This window comes from Rattus norvegicus, chromosome 1, assembly GCF_036323735.1.
Source record: "Rattus norvegicus strain BN/NHsdMcwi chromosome 1, GRCr8, whole genome shotgun sequence".
Classification (NCBI taxonomy): Eukaryota; Metazoa; Chordata; class Mammalia; order Rodentia; family Muridae; genus Rattus; species Rattus norvegicus.
This window is the reverse complement of record NC_086019.1, coordinates 15,259,213-15,278,278: the sequence shown is the minus strand read 5'-3', so window position 1 is coordinate 15,278,278 and position 19,066 is coordinate 15,259,213. Positions and strand designations below refer to the sequence as shown.

Here is a 19,066-nt window from a genome sequence, read left to right as displayed (position 1 = left end):
TGGAGCAGTGACCCAGAGACCATGCAGCTGCCAAGTTAAAGTGTTTATCAAGTTGCTTGCAGATGGGGATGGACAACAGAAGTCAACATCAAAACATGGGCTACCAAGAGGAGCTTGGTACATGACTGTCCCTGTCTACCCTGGGCAGAGGCAGGTCCTTCCCTGACACCTTCAGCAGCTTCTTCTTCATTCAGTCCCCATCTTCCTCTTGCATTAACCAATACTTCTCCAAGGTAGGACTTAATCGCATCTCTTTAAATACACCTGAGCTCAGGAGGGAAAGGTAGAATAGCAGTGAAAGTTGTTCTCGAACTGCCCCAAAGGTCTACAGTGTTCATGCATCACTGTGTGCTTATGCTGAGCAGTGAACACATCCTGTGAGAACAGGCTGGAGACCTCCCAGACCCACAGGTCCACTCAACTAAGATGATTCCACAACTGAAGCCATCAACACGTTTCATAACAACCAAAGTCAACTAGATGTGGTTGCAAAGATGTGGGAACATTTACAGATGCTTTGCAGGTATCACTGGGTAGCATGTGATATTCACAGTCACTCATTGCTCACCCGAGGTCAAGCCTGAGGGTTGAATACCATCACGCCAGGAAGGGCAGAGAACAATATAACGAGTCAAGATCCCTGGAAACATCAAAAGTTACTAAGGGCACTGTGTGAAGTAGCCAATTCTGTCATCTTCAAGTATGTGATATATAAACATAATTCTAATCTAGCAAACATTTGAATTTGATTTTCAACAAGAAGCCAGAACTATCACACGGTTAACTTATTGTAATGCACTTTTAATATTTAAAACTAAATATTAAACTAAATATAAAACTAAAAATAAAATATATTCTAAATATGACTGGGCCTCTTCATTGGGAAGAGTTATACAGAAGAAACGACTCTTCCTCTCTCTTTGGGAATAGAAAGTTACAAATGGAAATGCCTATTGTAATGAACAAGGCCACGGGTCACAACAAAGGATCCTTCCTGTGCAAAAGTCAGGCAGACGGTATCCTAAAGAAGCAACAGAGCAGGCATCCCCTGGCCCTGAGCAAAGTACATCTATGAGCACACATGACATCCTCACTGCAGCCTTTTTAGACAGGAGCAGGTACCTTCTCATTCTATAATGACCAAATCCATAGGAGGGAACTTAAATAACTTGCCAAATCCGACAGCGAATGTTGGAACGGGCATTGCACAAAGATGTGCACACACCTCCATGTGTGCTATGTCCCTGATGCAGTGTATTTCACCCTCTACAGTCAGTCAAGGTATATATGTGCAAGGCACCCTGGTCTCCAGACACCCAACCAACACAGGAAAGAGTTCAGCTCCTACCAGCTGAATTCAGTTGCCATTCATCCTGCTACTTACACGAAGGAGAATCACTGAGTGGCACGTGGAATTCACAGTTTTTCATTGCTCACCTAAGGTCAACCCTGAGGTACTGAGGGCAAAAAAGGACGTTCTGTATCCTGCTGTCATTCACTCGAATGACCTGAGAAGTTCAGGTGAATAGAGGTGCCTGACTTTTCTCAATCAGGTTACCTGCTGATCCTGGAAGAAGGAAAAGTAGAAAGCTGCTCCCATTTGTCCCACAACTGATTCTCAATCCAGAGGTCCAAGTCCACATCAAACACCAGCCACTGCCGACATGGAGAGGTGCTGACGGGTTGGTGATATGCAGTACTAGACACCATTGTCTATCTGGCAAGTAAGACTCTGACAAAAACTTATCTAAATGTTTTCTTTGATGTTAACGGAGGGATAAATGCCTTTTCTTTCCAGGCACACGTGACAAATAGTCCTGGAAGGAAATGAACGGTGTTTGTTGTTTTATGATAGCATCAAAGGGCTAAAGCACCTGTGAATGAACTTCACCAAGCAGGTGAAAGCCATAGGAAACTGAAATCATAGTAGACAAGAAATTGTAAAATACCAAAGTAGGAGGACACGCCCACAGGAACACAGAGTCATGACCACTGAGACATCACTACCACTCAATGTGATCTCTAGACCGATGTGCTCCCACCCGATAGCATCCACAGATAAAAGCCATGGTCCTCAGATCCACAGGGAATGGACTCAGAAGAGGAAAAATAATGCTTTCCAAAAAGCTAAATTGGAGAAAATGTTGTCTTGATTGAAAACCCACTTCAAGGCTACACATAGAAACACTTTAAATTCTGACTAGATAGTGGCAACTTCTTACTTCAATCATGTACTTGATTCAGCATTTTCTCTTGTACTTATAATATCCTGTTTGGGAAAAACAAAAAAACAAAAACAAACAAAAAAAACCCATCTGTTTGGTAGCTCAACTATATTACAACCTAATAGATTCCTGACAGTAGGTGAATGTCAGCAGTGGCCCAAATGTTACTTCTGCAGCCTAGGTTTTGTTAAACACCACATGTGAAGGATCTTAAAGACATAAGCTCACAGGCCGAAGCTAAAGGAGACTCTCCTGTATGGCTCTCACGTGCAGCTTCTGCGGTCTGTGCTCTTCCTGGCTTGGCCCACTGCTTTATGGCAAACTCCACTGGGGTCCTATATGTACTACGAGGTATCCGGCCCTGCCATACTTGCCAGGTACTACCCAGCTGCCACTGCTCCCCTACACTTCTAGTCATCAGTTTATGTGGGGCTTTGGCAGCAGGGATGAGACATGGAGAGTGAGTTCTGAGATGGTGGCCCAGGGAAAGGGGCTCAAGCAAGACCTGATCACTAACAGTCTATGTCACTTGGCTACACTTACGGAAACAGGTCTAGTAGGGTCTGACACCCCTCATATGTGGGGCAGCAGTTGAGAGGTGGGTTAGCTAGAAGACCTGACGTCTAAGCATATAGAGAGCTGGGCCAGAAATGTAGAGTGAAGGGGAGAGGATGACGCATCTCACAGATCCTGCTCCTTAGTGCTTTATGAGGGAAGGAGTGGTCCAGGAAAACCTGCTATTTTGCATTGCTTTTGTGGTGGTAGCATGAGAGGTGGTATCCCTCGTAACCTGATTGCTAGGAAGGCAAACAAGTATCTCTCAGGAACTGAACCCTAGAAGCATATTTGGAGTATTGGTCAATAGCTCTGCAGGACCCAATCCCTAGCGTCGTATGGGAGTAGGAAGAGGGTAGTGTCCAGCAGGGTGTGATAATTAGCATCGAGTGTGGACTGAGGCACATTGGGTTTTCTGGCAAGTCCTGAAACTTAGCGTCTTTACAGTCAGCGAGAGGGCTGGGAGAATGTGTCCTGCAGGGCTGTTTTTCCAGCATGATATTGGGAGCAGAAGGAGAGCTTCGGTAAAATCTGATCCATTACAGGGTACTTATGGCTTTAGAGGAGTATCCAGCAGAGTCTGTGAGTTATCTGTAAGTTTCTGTGTACCAGGAGCGTGTCTAGCGTGTTTATGTCTTTAGTGTGTTGGGGTTGCTATCTACAGGTGCTGGACCTACTCATTCCAGCGCTGACCACACATGCTACTAGTTTTCACACAATGTTGGGAAACCACCTGCTTCTACCAGTCCATGTTGCCAAAACCCACAGGAATAAGGATTCCCTAATGGCGAGATGTCAAGGGGAAGAACTGGGAATGAGAAAATACAGAAGACAGAGAACACTGGGACCAGGAATTCTGCATCTTCTATACTATTTGTGAGGTGGGGTGGAGCGGGGAATAGGCCAAAGTTAGCAAAAAATTAAATCCCATAATGTTGGCAAAGATAACACAAAGTACTTCACGCACGGTTGCCTTCGGATTCATAACCACAGCCCTGCAGGGAGGAAAGGCAAAGCCCCAGAATCTGAACCTATAATCCCTCGGAAGACCTGGCTCCAGCCCCAGTCTGAACCTTGCCAAGTCTGGCCCTGAGCAAAGGCACGGAACTAATGTTCCTTTTGTCCTTTCATCGGGTCTTCTGCGAAAATTTTGTATCAATTGGAGCTACCAATAGGTTCCCTGTCTTTTATTTTTAAGGCCAACTGAGTGACTCCTGTCAAAACGTTGAAGGGGTTCTAAAAGCCCTTGAACCAACAAAGGCCAACTAATATTGTACATTACTAAGGTGACTAATAATGAATGAATGCTGGAGGATGGTAAAGGGTTAAATCCTCAAAGCATGTATAATAAATCTAAACTAACATTCTCGTGATGCCATTGTAAGTCATTTTTAACTTTATCTAATTTTCATATCTAACGCCAGCATGATACTGCAAAGTTCACTGGTGATTGCTTACATTGATATCTCCTAGGGACAGCATCACAACTTTTTTTTTTCTTTTTTTCCCCCCATCTTTATTAACTTGAGTATTTCTTATTTACATTTCGATTGTTATTCCCTTTCCTGGTTTCTGGACCAACATCCCCCTAACACCTCCCCCTCCCCTTCTCTATGGGTGTTCCCCTCCCCATCCTCCCCCCATTACCACCCTCCCCCCAACAATCACATTCACTGGGGGTTCAGTTTTGGCAGGACCCAGGGCTTCCCCTTCCACTGGTGCTCTTACTAGGCTATTCATTGCTACCTATGAGGTTGGAGTCCAGGGTCAGTCCATGTATAGTCTTTAGGTAGTGGCTTAGTCCCTGGAAGCTCTGGTTGGTTGGCATTGTTGTTCATATGGGGTCTCCAGCCCCTTCAAGCTCTTCCAGTTCTTTCTCTGATACCTTCAACAGGGGTCCCGTTCTCAGTTCAGTGGTTTAATGATGGCATTCGCCTCTGTATTTGCTGTATTCTGGCTGTGTCTCTCAGGAGAGATCTACATCCGGCTCCTGTCGGCCTGCACTTCTTTGCTTCATCCATCTTATCTAATTGGGTGGCTGTATATGCATGGGCCACATGTGGGGCAGGCTCTGAATGGGTGTTCCTTCAGTCTCTGTTTTAATCTTTGCCTCTCTCTTCCCTGCCAAGGGTATTCTTGTTCCCCTTTTAAAGAAGGAGTGAAGCATTCACATTTTGATCATCTGTCTTGAGTTTCATTTGTTCTAGGCATCTAGGGTAATTCAAGCATTTGGGCTAATATCCACTTATCAATGAGTGCATACCATGTGTGTCTTTCTGTGATTGGGTTACCTCACTCAGGACGATATTTTCCAGTTCCATCCATTTGCCTACGGATTTCATAAAGTCGTTGTTTTTGATAGCTGAGTAATATCCCATTGAGCATCACAACTTCTAAAGCACTTAACTTACCTTTTAGCTTTTTATCTATCCATTTTGAGTGACCAAAGCTACAGAGTTTTATAAGCAAACTGACTAACAAAATGGGCAATGTGTACTTGTTGAGTAACTTCCATTGTAGAAGCAGATGTTGTAGCAGTGAGGACCGTAATAAATGCTAGTTAAAATCTGACCTATAAAATCCCCACCTTCTAATAAGAGCTTGATGAAGTTCAAGGGGGAACCTATTGACCCATGTCGCCGTAGCACATACCATCCAGAAACATAGGAACAAGGCCAGGAAAGCTCTTGTGATCAGATGACGGCTTGACGACTTGCTTGAAATGGGTAATTTTGAAGTGTGCCCCGCTCTCTTGAATAGATGTTCTTCCAGTCAGTAACATATATGGAGGGTTAACACAGAGTCCAAACATAAAAGGATGTCTTTATCATAGCTGTACTCTTTTCTAAATTCCACAGAGGACTACACTGTGCAGGGCTATGACCGACCGCTAACGGTCGGAGCCTTGCCTTCTGGAGACATTACAACAAGCCAATGCACAGATCCTAGAAAGTGATCTCCATCCACACAAGGTGGTTGCCCAGAACGAGTTGGCCAATACCTCTGGTCATCCACTCATAGACAGAGTTCTTTAGAATCATGGAGCACACCACACTAGGGAAAGTTCCATTCTGAAACCAGGGCACTGGATTCTCATTGCATACTGGGAAACGTCCATCCAACAGGGTAAGCTGTAGGTAACTAGAGACTATAAAGACGTGATTAATGAATAATGATGTTTGAAAACCAGTACAGCTGACTCCTCCTAGATTCAAAACCATGGGCATTACTGGCCTTTTGGATGAGGAGAATACATTCACATTGACCCACCAATGACAAGCAAATAAGAATGGTTGATGAAGACAGAGTAGTTAAAGAGAGCGGTATAGTACACCACATGTGGAAGGTCAGGGGATTACTTATACCAGTCTGATATTGCTAACTAGTATGCCATGTTTAAGTAGACAGATATGTTAAAATAAGGTTATTAAATAAAGCCTGATGGTTTTGTAATTGTTCATCTTAGACCTTAGAAAATTTAATATCCTTCATATACCCATTCTACTGACACTTTTTGACTAAATAATCCTATCTCGTACCCTACCACTCCCCTACATCTGGCCTAAATATCCCACCCGTAACCCTACACACACTGCTGTGTCAGGTTCCACCAGTGACATCCAGTATTATATATGGAGTGATGGGGGAGCAGCAAGGATTTACACGTAAGCTTAATTTTTTCTCCGCCCTAATTTTAATATGAATTCTGAAATGCTTTAACCTCCCTTCTAGCCCACCACTCACCAATGGTAGTAGAAAAGAAAGGTTATTAGAATATAGGAGAAATGGACCTGTTTAGAAATTGTTCTTTGGAGCAAATCCCATCTTCACTGTCGGGAAATCAACAGCTCGCTTCGCAGTAGTCAGCAGCAGCAGCTTGATCTACTCGCAAGCACTCGTGAGTATCCCAGCAGTCCAGTCCAGTAGTGTGGGAGAGCAAAGACAAATCAGTAGCGGTGGCCTGACCTAGCAGAAACAACCAGGTCTCAGCTGAATCATCACAAGTAGCAGAGCAACCAAGACTACCAGGGATGCCAGCAGTTCTCTGCTGTGCCTCTCTCAATGAATGGGAATCAGCGAAGACTCGAGACCGAAAAGCATTGCAAAGACACTGTTACTGTCTGTTCGGTCCTATTTATGTCCCCTCCCGACATCAGATGTCCTCCACGGGTCTTGCCTCAGCACGGGTCTTGCCTCAGCACATTGAATCTGTCTTAGCAAAACTTCCTGTAAGTCTGTATCAGCTGACATCACTCTGTCAATTGGCCCAAGTCTGAGGACGTAGCAAGAAGCCGCCAGGACACCACAAGAAGTCTTTTGGTGCATTTCTCTCTCCGGAGTCTTGGCAAATGGAGCTCAGCCATACAGTGTAAGGCAAACCAATACATGCATGCCGTTAGCGAAGAATCCTTTATCATGGATCCTTTCACACGCTGGCTTTAGCAAAACATCCTTTCACCTGTGTCTGAAAAAACACGCCTTCACACGTCTTCCCCAGCAAAACACCACCCAACACAACTGACTTTCCAAAGAAACCCTAAGTTTCCGCTTCATTTATAGCTGTAAGTCTCTAAGTCTCTAGGTGCAGTTCATTTGACATGGTCCACTAAATACTGTATGTGCTGGCTGTAGAGGAGGATGTTGGGAGGATGTCTGAAGATCTACATGTGCTAGACATGGTCTCTCCTATGGTCATCTTACATACCCTGATGGTTTCCCTGCTGTGCTTGGTGCTATCTCACACACCCCATATCAACTTCTGTACACAAGGCCCTTCTGGATACCATACCACCACCCGCCATATCACAGGCACTGCTAGGAAGCAGGTGGGGCCGAAGATGTAATACTCATGAGGCTTATGAAACATACATTTCTGCCTTTCAACCTCAGCTAGATACTGCTATTAGATCCCACAGTAAGTATTAGGTATAGGTCCCTGCAAGACAATGCACAAAAGACTGTCATATAACATGCCTCTGATTTTTATCAAGCCCATGTTACTGTCCTACTAAACACACACACACACACACACACACACACACACACACACACACACACATCGTAGGAGCACAAAAAGTACTATGTATCAGGTACCTGTTAGCCTCTGTTCTCTACCCCATACTAAGTGCCACGTGTTCGGCCATAAAATACATTACCCCACCCAATGACACCTAACATACCCTGATCCACATCCTCTCTCTCTCTCTCTCTCTCTCTCTCTCTCTCTCTCTCTCTCTCTTTCTCTCTCTCTCTCTCTCTCTCTCTCTCTCTCTCTCTCTCTCTCTCTGATCCACCACCACTTCCCACACACTGCTAGATATCAGATACTGCACAGACGTGCTAAATGAGCTGGCCAGCTTTCTCCACAGCCAAAGCCCACTCGGTATCAGGACAACCTCTGCAGCTCCACATACACTATCACAAGTCAGGTCTTGGTGCTCACCCAGGCCACACTTTGTGCTAGGTACCCAGCAATGCTGTGTACATCCAACCTCCACTGGCCCCACAACACTGGTATTATTCACACCCTGCTAGACATAGACCCAAGCGATACACTTACTGCTGTGAATCAATGTGTATGCTACGATACTGACCACTGGACCGCTTGACCCCCACAACTCCAAATACACTTTTCACATCATGCCCTGCTGGCACAGCCCTGATGCTTGCCACAAACATCACTAATGTTTTATTCCTACGGTTCCTGCCCTAACCTCACACACACAGCTTAATCTCAGGTCTCGGTAGAGTCACCCCTGCCACACCATCCATGTCCCTCATACAGTGCTCTAGCATTCGTGACTGCTCACCGGTCACATACATTACTTCAAACTTGACTAGGTATCAGGCCCTGTAAGACTGCACCCAAACCCCAGCCCATTTTCCAGCCTAGAGTTTTACATAATGAGCATCCCTATTTGCACAGAAAAACTTGTAGGTGTCAATCTCACTGTACAGTGTACAATTTCACTGTAGTCCTGAAAATCTGTCCCACATGTACCGCTACGTATCTGATGCCGTGCCCCTTCATTCGTCCTAGAGAAGACCTCGCAACACCCCATCATCAAACCACAATGCGCCACATCCATGGCTAAGCGTCAGCCCAAGGGGTACAACGGTTTTACAACTACCATGAGACAAGTCTTGCTGCTCACCCCAGACTGACCACTACACATCAGACTTAGTGAACAGCCCAACACTCGCCACTAGACACACACACAGGCATGTACACACACACACACACACACACACACACACACACACACACAGAGAGAGAGAGAGAGAGAGAGAGAGAGAGAGAGAGAGAGAGAGAGAGAGCAGCTATCAGTACTATGGAAGCAACCAAGCCAAGACGTACCCATTCACTTTCCTCTACTCTCTGCTGTGTATGCAATGATATTAATTGAGGTTCCCCACTTGACTTTCCCACAGTGGTGGACTAACCTAAAATTGTAGGCTCAAAGACCTTACTTATCCCCCCTCGTTGCTTTTTTGTCAGGGTATTGGGGAGGGTGTACTATTTATTTGACTTAAATGGGAGCAGGAATTCAGAAAGCGGCAGGAACCATGGAGGAAAACTACTTGCTGGTTTCCTTCCAGCTTCTTCCTTCCTTCCCTCCTTCCTTTCCTTTTTCTCTCCCTTCCTTTCTTCTTTCTCTCTCTCCCTTCCTTTCTTCTTTCTTTTCTCTCCCTTTCTTCTTCCTTTTCTCTCCCTTTCTTCTTCCTCTCTCTCTCACTTTACCCTCCACTCACTGCCCCCATTCACTTTACCCTCCACTCACTGCCCCCATTCTCAGTCACCTCTCCCACAATCCTTCCCCCATCCCTCATTCCCAAATCCTCTGAGAAGGCGGAACCCCCTGGGTATTCACCCCCCAACTTTGTCTGGGTATTTTATTCAGCAAAGGAACGACACTAGGACACCGATCAATTAATGCCTGGCTCCTCTACACTGCTAGGAGTCTGTATGTGCCCTTTAAGAGTAGGGGTGGTGGGGTTTTTAGCAGTTCAGCAAGCGAGCTGTATATGTGGACGGTACTGTGGACACACTGTGTTCCACTTTACTTTCTAAAAGCCTAAATGTTGCTCTGCAGAGCCCGCCTGAATCAGAAGCTTCGAAGGCCTTTCAGTTCCTGGGAGTTTGCACACCTATGATCCGTTCAAGTCCTACTGTGACCTCATGAGTATCCATTGTGAGAGTCTAGCCAGCAGATATAAGGGGTGAGGCCTGCCCTGGATCTCTGCGGGTATAGAGAAGTGGTGTGGAGATTTACCTGTGCGATTTACTTGTCTAGTGAGATTGTGTGACGTTTTGAGTTTCTGATTGATTTGTGTGTGTGTGTGGAGAGAGAGAGAGAGAGAGAGAGAGAGAGAGAGAGAGAGAGAGAGAGAAAGAGAGAGTGAGAGAGAAAGAGAGAGAGAGAGTGAGAGTGAGAGAGACAGAGAGAGAGACAGAGAGAGAGAGAGAGAGAGAGCTGTGTGGGTGTGAGGGTAAGACTGTGTGTAGGTGTAGTTGTGTGTGCTGGTGTGCTGTGTGTGTGTATACCCGCTTGTGTATCTGTGTGAATTCATCTACAAACTTATAGACAGCTACTGGGAAAGGCCAGAGGGAAACCGTCAGTGCTGTACTAAAGGTATGTTGATAACCTTAATTTCTGAAGCAGTCATTCACTGGCCTGTTTTTGCCACATAGGCTAGGCTTAGCCAAGGAGCCTCTGGAATCTGCCTGTGTGTTGAGATTAAAACTAGTGACATTAGGCCTGTTTTGTTTGGGCGGGCTCTGGTTTTACTTTTTGTGGTGGGCAGTGGTACTTGGCATTGACCTCAGAACCTCAGGCTTGCAAAGCAGGTTCTACACCGAGTCAGACATCTTTCTAACTCAGGACACTTGGCGTGCTATTTTTAGATTACTTATTTGTTTTTCTATTTCTATTCTTATTTTTCTTCCGCTTTTATTTTTCTTGGGTGTTTAATGTGTTTTCTCTGACTTGTATTTTTGTTTCACATTTTAAATTTAAAATTTTTTTAATTGTTTTTTTTTATCATTTTAGGTTTACTTAATATTTTCCTTTACCAAAAAAAAAAATAATATTGAGTCCTGGCAGTGTTATTGACCTCTAGAGTTTATGCCTAATTAAATGTAGCTAGTTCTGGTTTCTAGTTCTTTTTATTTCTCTGGTTTGCTTTTTCCTTTTGCCCCTCTGCTTCACTTTAATTAATGAGTTTTATGTGCTTCTGTCTTTGTTTTGATTTCTTGAGGGGGTCCTGGTTTTGCTTTGATTTCTTTGATATTTTAATTAGTTGGTCTGGTTCGGGGTGTTGGTTTTAAATGTGTTATTTAGCATGTTTTTCTCAGTCATTTCTTTCTTCTTCTGTTCCTTTCCTTTCCTATTCCCTAGTTGTCTTCTCGGTTTTATCCAATAGCATCCGGACCGTCACCGAGCTGTGGTCTTTCTATCTCACTAGCTCTTGAGCTAGGTCTGGGTTTGGGGATCAAAGTTGGGTCTGTCTGTGTGTGGTCTAGGTTAAAGCCTCCTATCTTAGTACTTTTCACTTTGTCCTTTGTTTGTACTCTCGAGCCCCCTGATTTCGTTACTTCCTCATGTCTCTGTAACTTTCTTTGAATCTCCTTTCCTTTCCCCCCAGCACCTCCTTTCCTTTGGCACTTGCATCGCTTCGTTACCAACCATGAACTCTGAAAGTGAGGATGAGTCATCAGAGCCCAGCACTAGGTCACTGGGTTTGTTCAGTGAGGAGGTGTTCACCAGGCAGTACACTATCCTGAAGCCCTTGGGCCAGGGTGGCACTACAGAAGTGAGGCTATCGTCTCACCGCCTCACAGGTACCCCAGTTGCTGTAAAAGCTCTCGTGAAACACGAGAGGCACTGGGCATCAACGATGTCGGAAGTCGAAATCATGAAGATTCTCAACCACAATAATATAGTTTCCCTTCTGCAAGTGATGGAAACAGAACAGAACATTTACATAATTATGGAAGTGGCCCAGGGAGACTCGCTACTTAATCGGGTCCAGAAGGCTGGACGCCTGAAGGAAGATGAAGCTAGAGGTATATTTGTTCAGTTGCTCAGTGCCCTAGGCTACTGTCATGGTAAAGGCATCATTCACAGAGATCTAAAGCCTGACAACATCATAGTGGATGAGCACGGAAATGTCAAGATTATTGACTTTGGGCTAGGTGCCAAATTCCTGCCTGGGCAAAAACTGAAAAGGCTGTGTGGAGCCTTCCAGTTCATTCCACCGGAACTCTTCCTGGGCCTCCCTTACGATGGCCCAAAAGTGGACATTTGGGCCTTGGGGGTTCTTCTGTATTTTATGGTAACAGGGTTTGCTCCGTTTTCAGGGACCACCCTGTCTGAACTTAGTAAAAATGTTTTGCAAGGAAGGTATGACATCCCTTATAATCTCTCTAAGGACTTAAGGAGCATGATTAGCCTGTTGTTGACAGTAAATGCAAGGCAAAGACCAACTGCTCAAGACCTCTCAAGTCACCCCTGGCTTCAGGAATGGGGAAAGACTCTTACATTTCATTCCAACAGAGACACCAGTTTCCCAAACCGTGACATAATGGTAGCCATGGAAAATATTGGATTTCATGTGCAGGACATTAAAGAATCATTAAAACACAAAAAGTTCGATGAAACCATGGCTACATACCTCTTACTGAGAGTTCAGGCATGTCAGAATGGTGGCAATTATGTACAAACCAAGTTACTGAATCCAGGGGTGGCACCTTTCCCTTCGGCAGCAGACCCCGACACTTTCCCTCTGCCTCCCAGGAGAAGGGCCAGTGAACCTTCCCTCAAGATAGTAGTCGCATCCTCTGAACAACAACGTCTGAGACAAAGTGGGGGGACAAATGCCCCTGTTCAACCGAAGAAGACACCCGTTATGGGCAGAGGTTACAAGCGCTGCGTGACCGACCCTTGTATTTTACGGAGAAACACTGGGATGAATGTAGACACCATCAGCTTTTCCGCTAGCTCCCAGACTTTAAGTGACTCAGAAAGAAGCAGGTCTTTGCAGCCCAGGGGCTGGGCAAAATGGAAGAAGAGAATCAGAGCATGCGTCCGAACATTGTGCTGCTGCCTGTCACCCCACAAAATATGTCCGAGAAAGGTGTGCCCCCAAAAGCGAGGGGACACCATCAGGTAACGGGAAGTACAAGGCATGGCTCAGGTACATGTTTTCACTAATGTCTTGTATATAGACAGGTCGTGATTAGGTTCTTGTAGTTCAATTAGCTAGATTTAGTTATATCTACATAGTGTGGGATGTGGGTGCCCCTACAATTAAACACAAGTACAATACTTTCTAACTCCAAGAGGGTGGGACCAGGACACAGGCCCAATCAAACCAAATCAAATCAAACCCCAAATCCACCAGTGTAAATCAGTTTTTTTTTCCCCTTGATATAGCTCAGAGAAGCTCTGATTTAGTGGCGGCAAAGACTGCTTCTCATGCTGGGAGCCAAACTTGATGTGTAAGAATTTCCCAGGTAGTTCTGGTGTGGGCTGCCTGAAAGCTGAAGGGTCAAAGGGGATGTAGAGAATAGCCACAGCCTGGTGCTCTGAGAGGCTGGGAGAGCCCATTGTTGAAGGTTTAGTCTCCTTGCAGTGCAGACCTGAGCGCACTGGAGATGCCAAGACTGTATACTGCTTTGGAGACGATTTTAGCTCTGTGATGCCTCTGTCTTAATCATGGCAAATGTCTCAGCCAAAGCTGAGCTGCATCAATTGTCCTGACTCAAGGTTTCCCTTTAACTTTCTGCTTTCTTGTTAATCAGAGCTGATTGATGCCCCACCCAGCACTGATCAGTACCCAGAGATTACCAAATAAAATACAGTGCAAAATACAGTGGTGATGCTGTATAAAGTGCCTGGGCACTCCAATTCAATCATTAGTCAACAAAGTGGCCCACAAACTTGCCCACAGGCAATCTTATGAAGGAAATTTTCTCAGCAGTTTCCCTGTTTCAGATCATCCTAGCTCACATCATTCTAGCAAAAATCTAACCAGCACACCCCTGAAGTGTAATTCTAAACTTCAGAACCAAGCACATTGGTTTCACACTGTCTTATGAGACTCTGTATCTGAGGCTGGGCTGGTCCTTTAATTCCTAGGACAGGGAGGAAATAAGAACAAAACAACCCAGGAGTAAAATTATCATCTCTGAACACAGCTAGGTCCATTTCCACCTCCCACAGATTGGACTACTGTTATTCCCATGATATAAATATTTATATGGTGGGAACCGGAAGCCAGATTTTTCCGCCAGTGAAGCTCATTCAAGTGAGAGGTGGATTGGATCCCAATGTGGCTGCCTGAGAGGTTGTTCCCCACAGGGCTTTAGCTTCATGTTTGTGTGGTGCCTGATCCGATACTGTTACATTTGATTATTCTCTCAATTAGGCTACCCCAGTCATCTGAGGGAGGTGTTTGTAAACCCCCAATTTAAGATGTTTCCTGTCTGTTCCTTTTTTTCTGCCAGTCTTTCTTAGTAGATCCAAAACTCTCACAACTGAAAGCACGACGACCGCAGATCATTACCCAGACTTTAGGAAACCATCTTCCTTCTGGGAAATCTGCAAGGTTGAATTCAAATTAGAAAGTAGAACAGTGTTCACCACAGAGTGAGAAGGGAGCAAGGTAGGGATGATGAAGGTGAGGTCCCGGGATGATGGAGATGGGGATAGTGGTGGGAACAAGGACAGCTGTGGGAGGAGGTGACAGAGAGCCAAGTTTCAGAGGAACCAGCCTGGAGATCACTGCAGAACAGTCTGTGTGACCATATTCACTAAGTCTCCCGGTCTTGTGCCTCCTCGTGTTTACAGTGGCAGCCACAAGACACGGAGCTCCACGACCCTATAGTCATCGTGTTGCCATTCCTTATGTGGACACAGAGGTGCAGAAAGAAAAGCGTGGGAAACTTTGCCTGTTACGGTCTCCCCTTTCCTGGCCTAGAAGGCTCCTTTGGCTAGGAAGGAGTTAAAACATATTGGAGGGTCCCCCACCCCCACCCCTCTGGAGTATTCCTGTCATCTGAAAGTCAGGAAATTCTGGTTGATGAGGACCAGGAAGCTAACAGCAGGTGGAGATAAACAGCAGCAACAAGAGGAACAAACCAGGTTGCCAGACCAGGATGCAGACAAATCCTCAGCTGTAGTCTCTGTACAGACCCCTACCCCTCCCTCCCAGCTTCCTCTTCCACATAGAAGAAAGGCACAGAAGCAGCAGAGCAGTGACCTGCTGGAAACCTCCCCACATGCTCTTGCCATGCCTTTGACTTCCTCTTCTTTGGTTTTTACAGCTCTTTCCTGATTGGCCTCTCCTCACCCCAGTGCATGCAGAAGTCCCGCCAATCAGCAGATATGTCTACATTTTCCCAGTCTCCCCCTCATTACTTCTTGCTTCTGACCTAGTTCCCAAACTACCTGACATCAGAGGAAGAGTGGAGACTTCAGAGCCAGACCCATAAGCCTGCTTGTCAGAGAAAGGAGGGAGACTAATGCTGCTCCCAAGACCTTCCGGAAGTGGACCACCCCAGACTTGATGCTCCAGTGCAGGCTGGGGACGCATTCCTGCTCCTCCCACTACAACTCAGCATGCAGCTGCAGCAGAGGGACTGGCTTCTGTGGAGGGGACTTATCTACAGTTCTGCCCTCAGACCTGCTGCTTCTGGGAATGCCCTTCACGGGGGACCATTCTTCCTTGGCGTTGAAGCCCTCCTAGAACTAATAGTTATGTCTCCCACTCTTCCTTGATTAGTATTCTACTGCCAATGGGAGCCTTAGGATTTCTATTTTTTTTTGGGGGGGGGGTTCTATTTATATACTTAGTTGTCTGAATTATTGTCCCCATGTTGGAAATAAAACTCCCTGCTTTTGTCTCTCTTCACTGTCTGTCTACTCCAATCTTAGAGGTAAGTCAACTGCCCAAGAGAAGTAGAACTGTCTCACAGCCAACAGAGAGTCCAACCAGTTACATCTCAGTCAGCACAGACTCTAGTCAACAAAGATTCCAGTCAGTGGGAATCCCAGTTGCTGTCCCATCCACTAGGGATAGCAGTCAGTAGGAAGCCCAGTCACAGGCAGCTCCATTCAGCAAGGATTCTTGTGACTCCAGTGAGCATGGATCCTAGTCAGCATGGTTCCTAGTTTGTGGGGTCTCCAGTGAATGGTCCCTACAGTCAGTGAGGATACCAGATAGAGGGACTTCAGTGAGCTTTGATTCCAGCCAGAAGGGACCACAAGCCCACAGGGACTCCATCCATCTGGTTCTCCAGTGGGTGTAGACCTGGAGTCAGCAGGAACACCTCTGAGAGCAGACGCTAGTCATCTGGGCCTCCAGTCAGTGACATTGTCCTTTCCAAGCATCTCTTCTGTGGGTAGGTATTAGACATTTCTAGAGAGGGAAGCTGTTATGCCTGCCTGGGTCATGCTCTTCCTTGAATTTCTCATCCTACCCTCCTCTGGGATGTATAGTGGTGGGAAATAAGAGGGCACCACAGTGGACTGTCTCATATGTGCTTTTCACACAATTTTAATAAATGTGATGTTGGTGAATTATGACCTCAGGGACATTCTTCAGCACCCACCTCCCTAGACAGAATCAAGCTAGGCTGTCACTATTTTTGCAGTGGGTTATTATGCTGTGAGTTAACCCAAAATCTTCAGGACAAGCGACTTCAAAGAGTTTTTAAGGTCCCTTTTACTGTGCCAGGTCATTAAATGTGCTTTGAGAGGCATCAGGCTCTAAGCTGCCTTAAAGGGGAAATATAAGGCCCAGTGTGGCCTTCAAACATGGGTGGACCGTGTTAGCAATTTGTAGATTAAGCAGTGGGATCTTTGGGAATTGTTAGACAGTTATTTCTGCAGAAATATGCTGGGGCGCCCGGTGTCCTTTAGACAACACCGTGGAGACACAAGTGGCGTTAGTGTGGTCCCCTTTTCTAAGGAGTCTGTTGCTGAATTCTCTTCACCTGCATCTTGCAATGATTTCACTGTTCCTCTGCTGAAATGCTCTCCTCTTTGGATTTACAGTTGGACTAAGACAGTCTCTTTGAGGCTTAACAACAGCTATGGCACTTTCAGACAACCGGAGTGTCCAAGGGATTCCAGTTTATGATCTAGATAGCCCACGTGGGACTAGGATAAATACAATAGAAGTGTAGCTGTCCCATGTTACAGGATGGCCCTTCTGGTTCAGGTGTATAGTCTGTAAAAACTTCATCCAAATGCCTTGTCACATTTATCAAAAGTGACAGCTTCATGCTGGGAACAAGTTGGGGGGTATAACTGCTTACTTCATGGCAACGAACAACCAAAGTGTGGTTGGCCTTAACATCAGTGACCTTTTCCCGTGACATTGCAAGCCTGTAACTGGATTCATTGAGTCATGAGGTGGGAGCACTCATAATCTGGTCACACAAGACCTCAACTTTGAACACTGCTACGTTAATGACCAAGCTTTAGACACATGAAACTGAGGGCACTGAACATACAAATTGTCACATTCTGTCTCTGGCCTATGAGCTCTTGTCCATGTCACAAAGCAAAACTCACTTAAACCATCTTTGCTAGAGTGCCCACAGTCTTAACAGTTCTAGAATTATTTTATATCTCTGTCCGTAGGCTACTCTGAGATTCGGTACGAACTCTTCCCTATGATTCTCTGTAAAATAAGTTGAATTCCATGGTACAGTAGCCTGGAGGAAGAAGCATTAAACTCCAGGAGTGAGGACAAGAGGATGGCAGTGCAGATTCAGAACAGAGGAAAGGCAAAGGCAGGCAGTAAGGCATTCAGTCATGGAGTGCTAAGTCCACCATTACCTGAGGGTTTCTAGTGCTGTGACAAACACAGGACCAAAAGCATCTTGGGGAAGAAATGTTTCATATCATAATCCATCAAACAGGGCAGTCCTGGAGGAAGGACCTGATTGCTCTCAATGGCTTTCTCACAGCAACCAGGACTACCTGGCCAGGGATAGCCCCACCCATAATGATCTGGGTCCTTCCTACCTCAATCAATCATCAATCAAAAGGATGCATTACAGGTTTTCCCACAGGCCAATCTTACAGGAGCGTTTTCTCAGTCGAGATTCTCTCCCCCTAGAAATAGTTCTAGCTGGTGACAAATAGACCCCAAGCTAGCCAGATCGTCAAGGGCACTTGATGGGTAACACTTTCATGCAAAGGGCTGCCAGATTCCTGTTCTCCAAGGTCTCATGGACCAAGGTGAATACTTAGATTTTAGTGAATAAGATTGGGAGTGGGAGGGAGGAGGGAGGGCAGGGATAAGAAATATTCAATAGTTTTTATTCAGAAAAAATAATGATAAAGCAGCCAAGAGGGCAAACTGAGATACAGCCAGAGTCCTCTGATTTTAGACTGTGAAAGCTATATAAAGTTGTACTAAGAATTAGAAAGAAAGGGGAAAACGATGAGAGACAGAGGGAAATATAGCATATAATTTTAAAAAACACATTCCTGCCTTTGCCGGGGGGCCTAGGCCTGTGCTCTGAACCTCCCGGCTTAGATCCGAGATCGGCTGCCACCAGCCCCACTCCCGGCTTGCCCTGGAGCTGCTACACTCTACTGGTCCACCAGCCCCACTCCCGGCTTGCCCTGGAGCTGCTACACTCCTCTGGTCCACCAGCCCCACTCCCGGCTTGCCCTGGAGCTGCTACACTCCACTGGTCCACCAGCCCCACTCCCGGCTTGCCCTGGAGCTGCTACACTCCACTGGTCCACCAGCCCCACTCCCGGCTTGCCCTGGAGCTGCTACACTCCACTGGTCCACCAGCCCCACTCCCGGTTTGTCCTGGAGTTGCTAACACTCCACTGGTTCACTATCGGCTTCTCTTTTGTTCCTCCCGGCTTAGCTTCACCAAGCTGCCATCACTAACCAGGCTTCTCTACCCACCTTTGCTCCACAGATGAAAATCACTCAGACAGCTTTATTACTTAAGAACTTGCAAGCTAGCACAATTGCTGGGCATGGAATCTCCTGCCCCAAACTTATCAGCTAGCCTGAATCAGCCAGCCTCCACCGACCTCCTCGGCTTATCCACTGGTGGCGGAGGCTGCTGGGTCTAGCTTCTCCGAGACTTACAAGATTGTTTCATGCCTTTCCTTCCCAAGCCTGGCTGAAGAGCTGCTTCTCTTTTCCTGTGTCTCCTTTTCCTCCTGGGACCTGGAAATCCACCAAGTGGCTCCCAGCCTCCTTTAATGCCAACTCAAGAGCCAATTAAGGAACCAAACTTTAGT

The 19,066-nt window shown here is 46.0% G+C and overlaps 1 protein-coding gene across 1 annotated transcript; it reads left to right on the top strand.

The window, feature by feature from the left end:
* Positions 1-4,450: 4,450 nt before the first annotated feature.
* Smokl1 (sperm motility kinase like 1) lies at positions 4,451-15,691 on the top strand. Its single transcript, XM_218667.9, has 3 exons — positions 4,451-10,414; positions 11,427-12,977; positions 15,109-15,691. Exon 2 carries the CDS (start codon positions 11,469-11,471, stop codon positions 12,951-12,953), a length of 1,485 nt encoding a protein of 494 aa, XP_218667.4. The 5' UTR covers positions 4,451-10,414; positions 11,427-11,468; the 3' UTR covers positions 12,954-12,977; positions 15,109-15,691.
* Positions 15,692-19,066: the final 3,375 nt, after the last annotated feature.

Bases quoted from the DNA above. Each gene is read 5' to 3' on its own strand.
- Smokl1 (XM_218667.9), top strand. From the start codon at position 11,469: ATGAACTCTGAAAGTGAGGATGAGTCATCAGAGCCCAGCACTAGGTCA.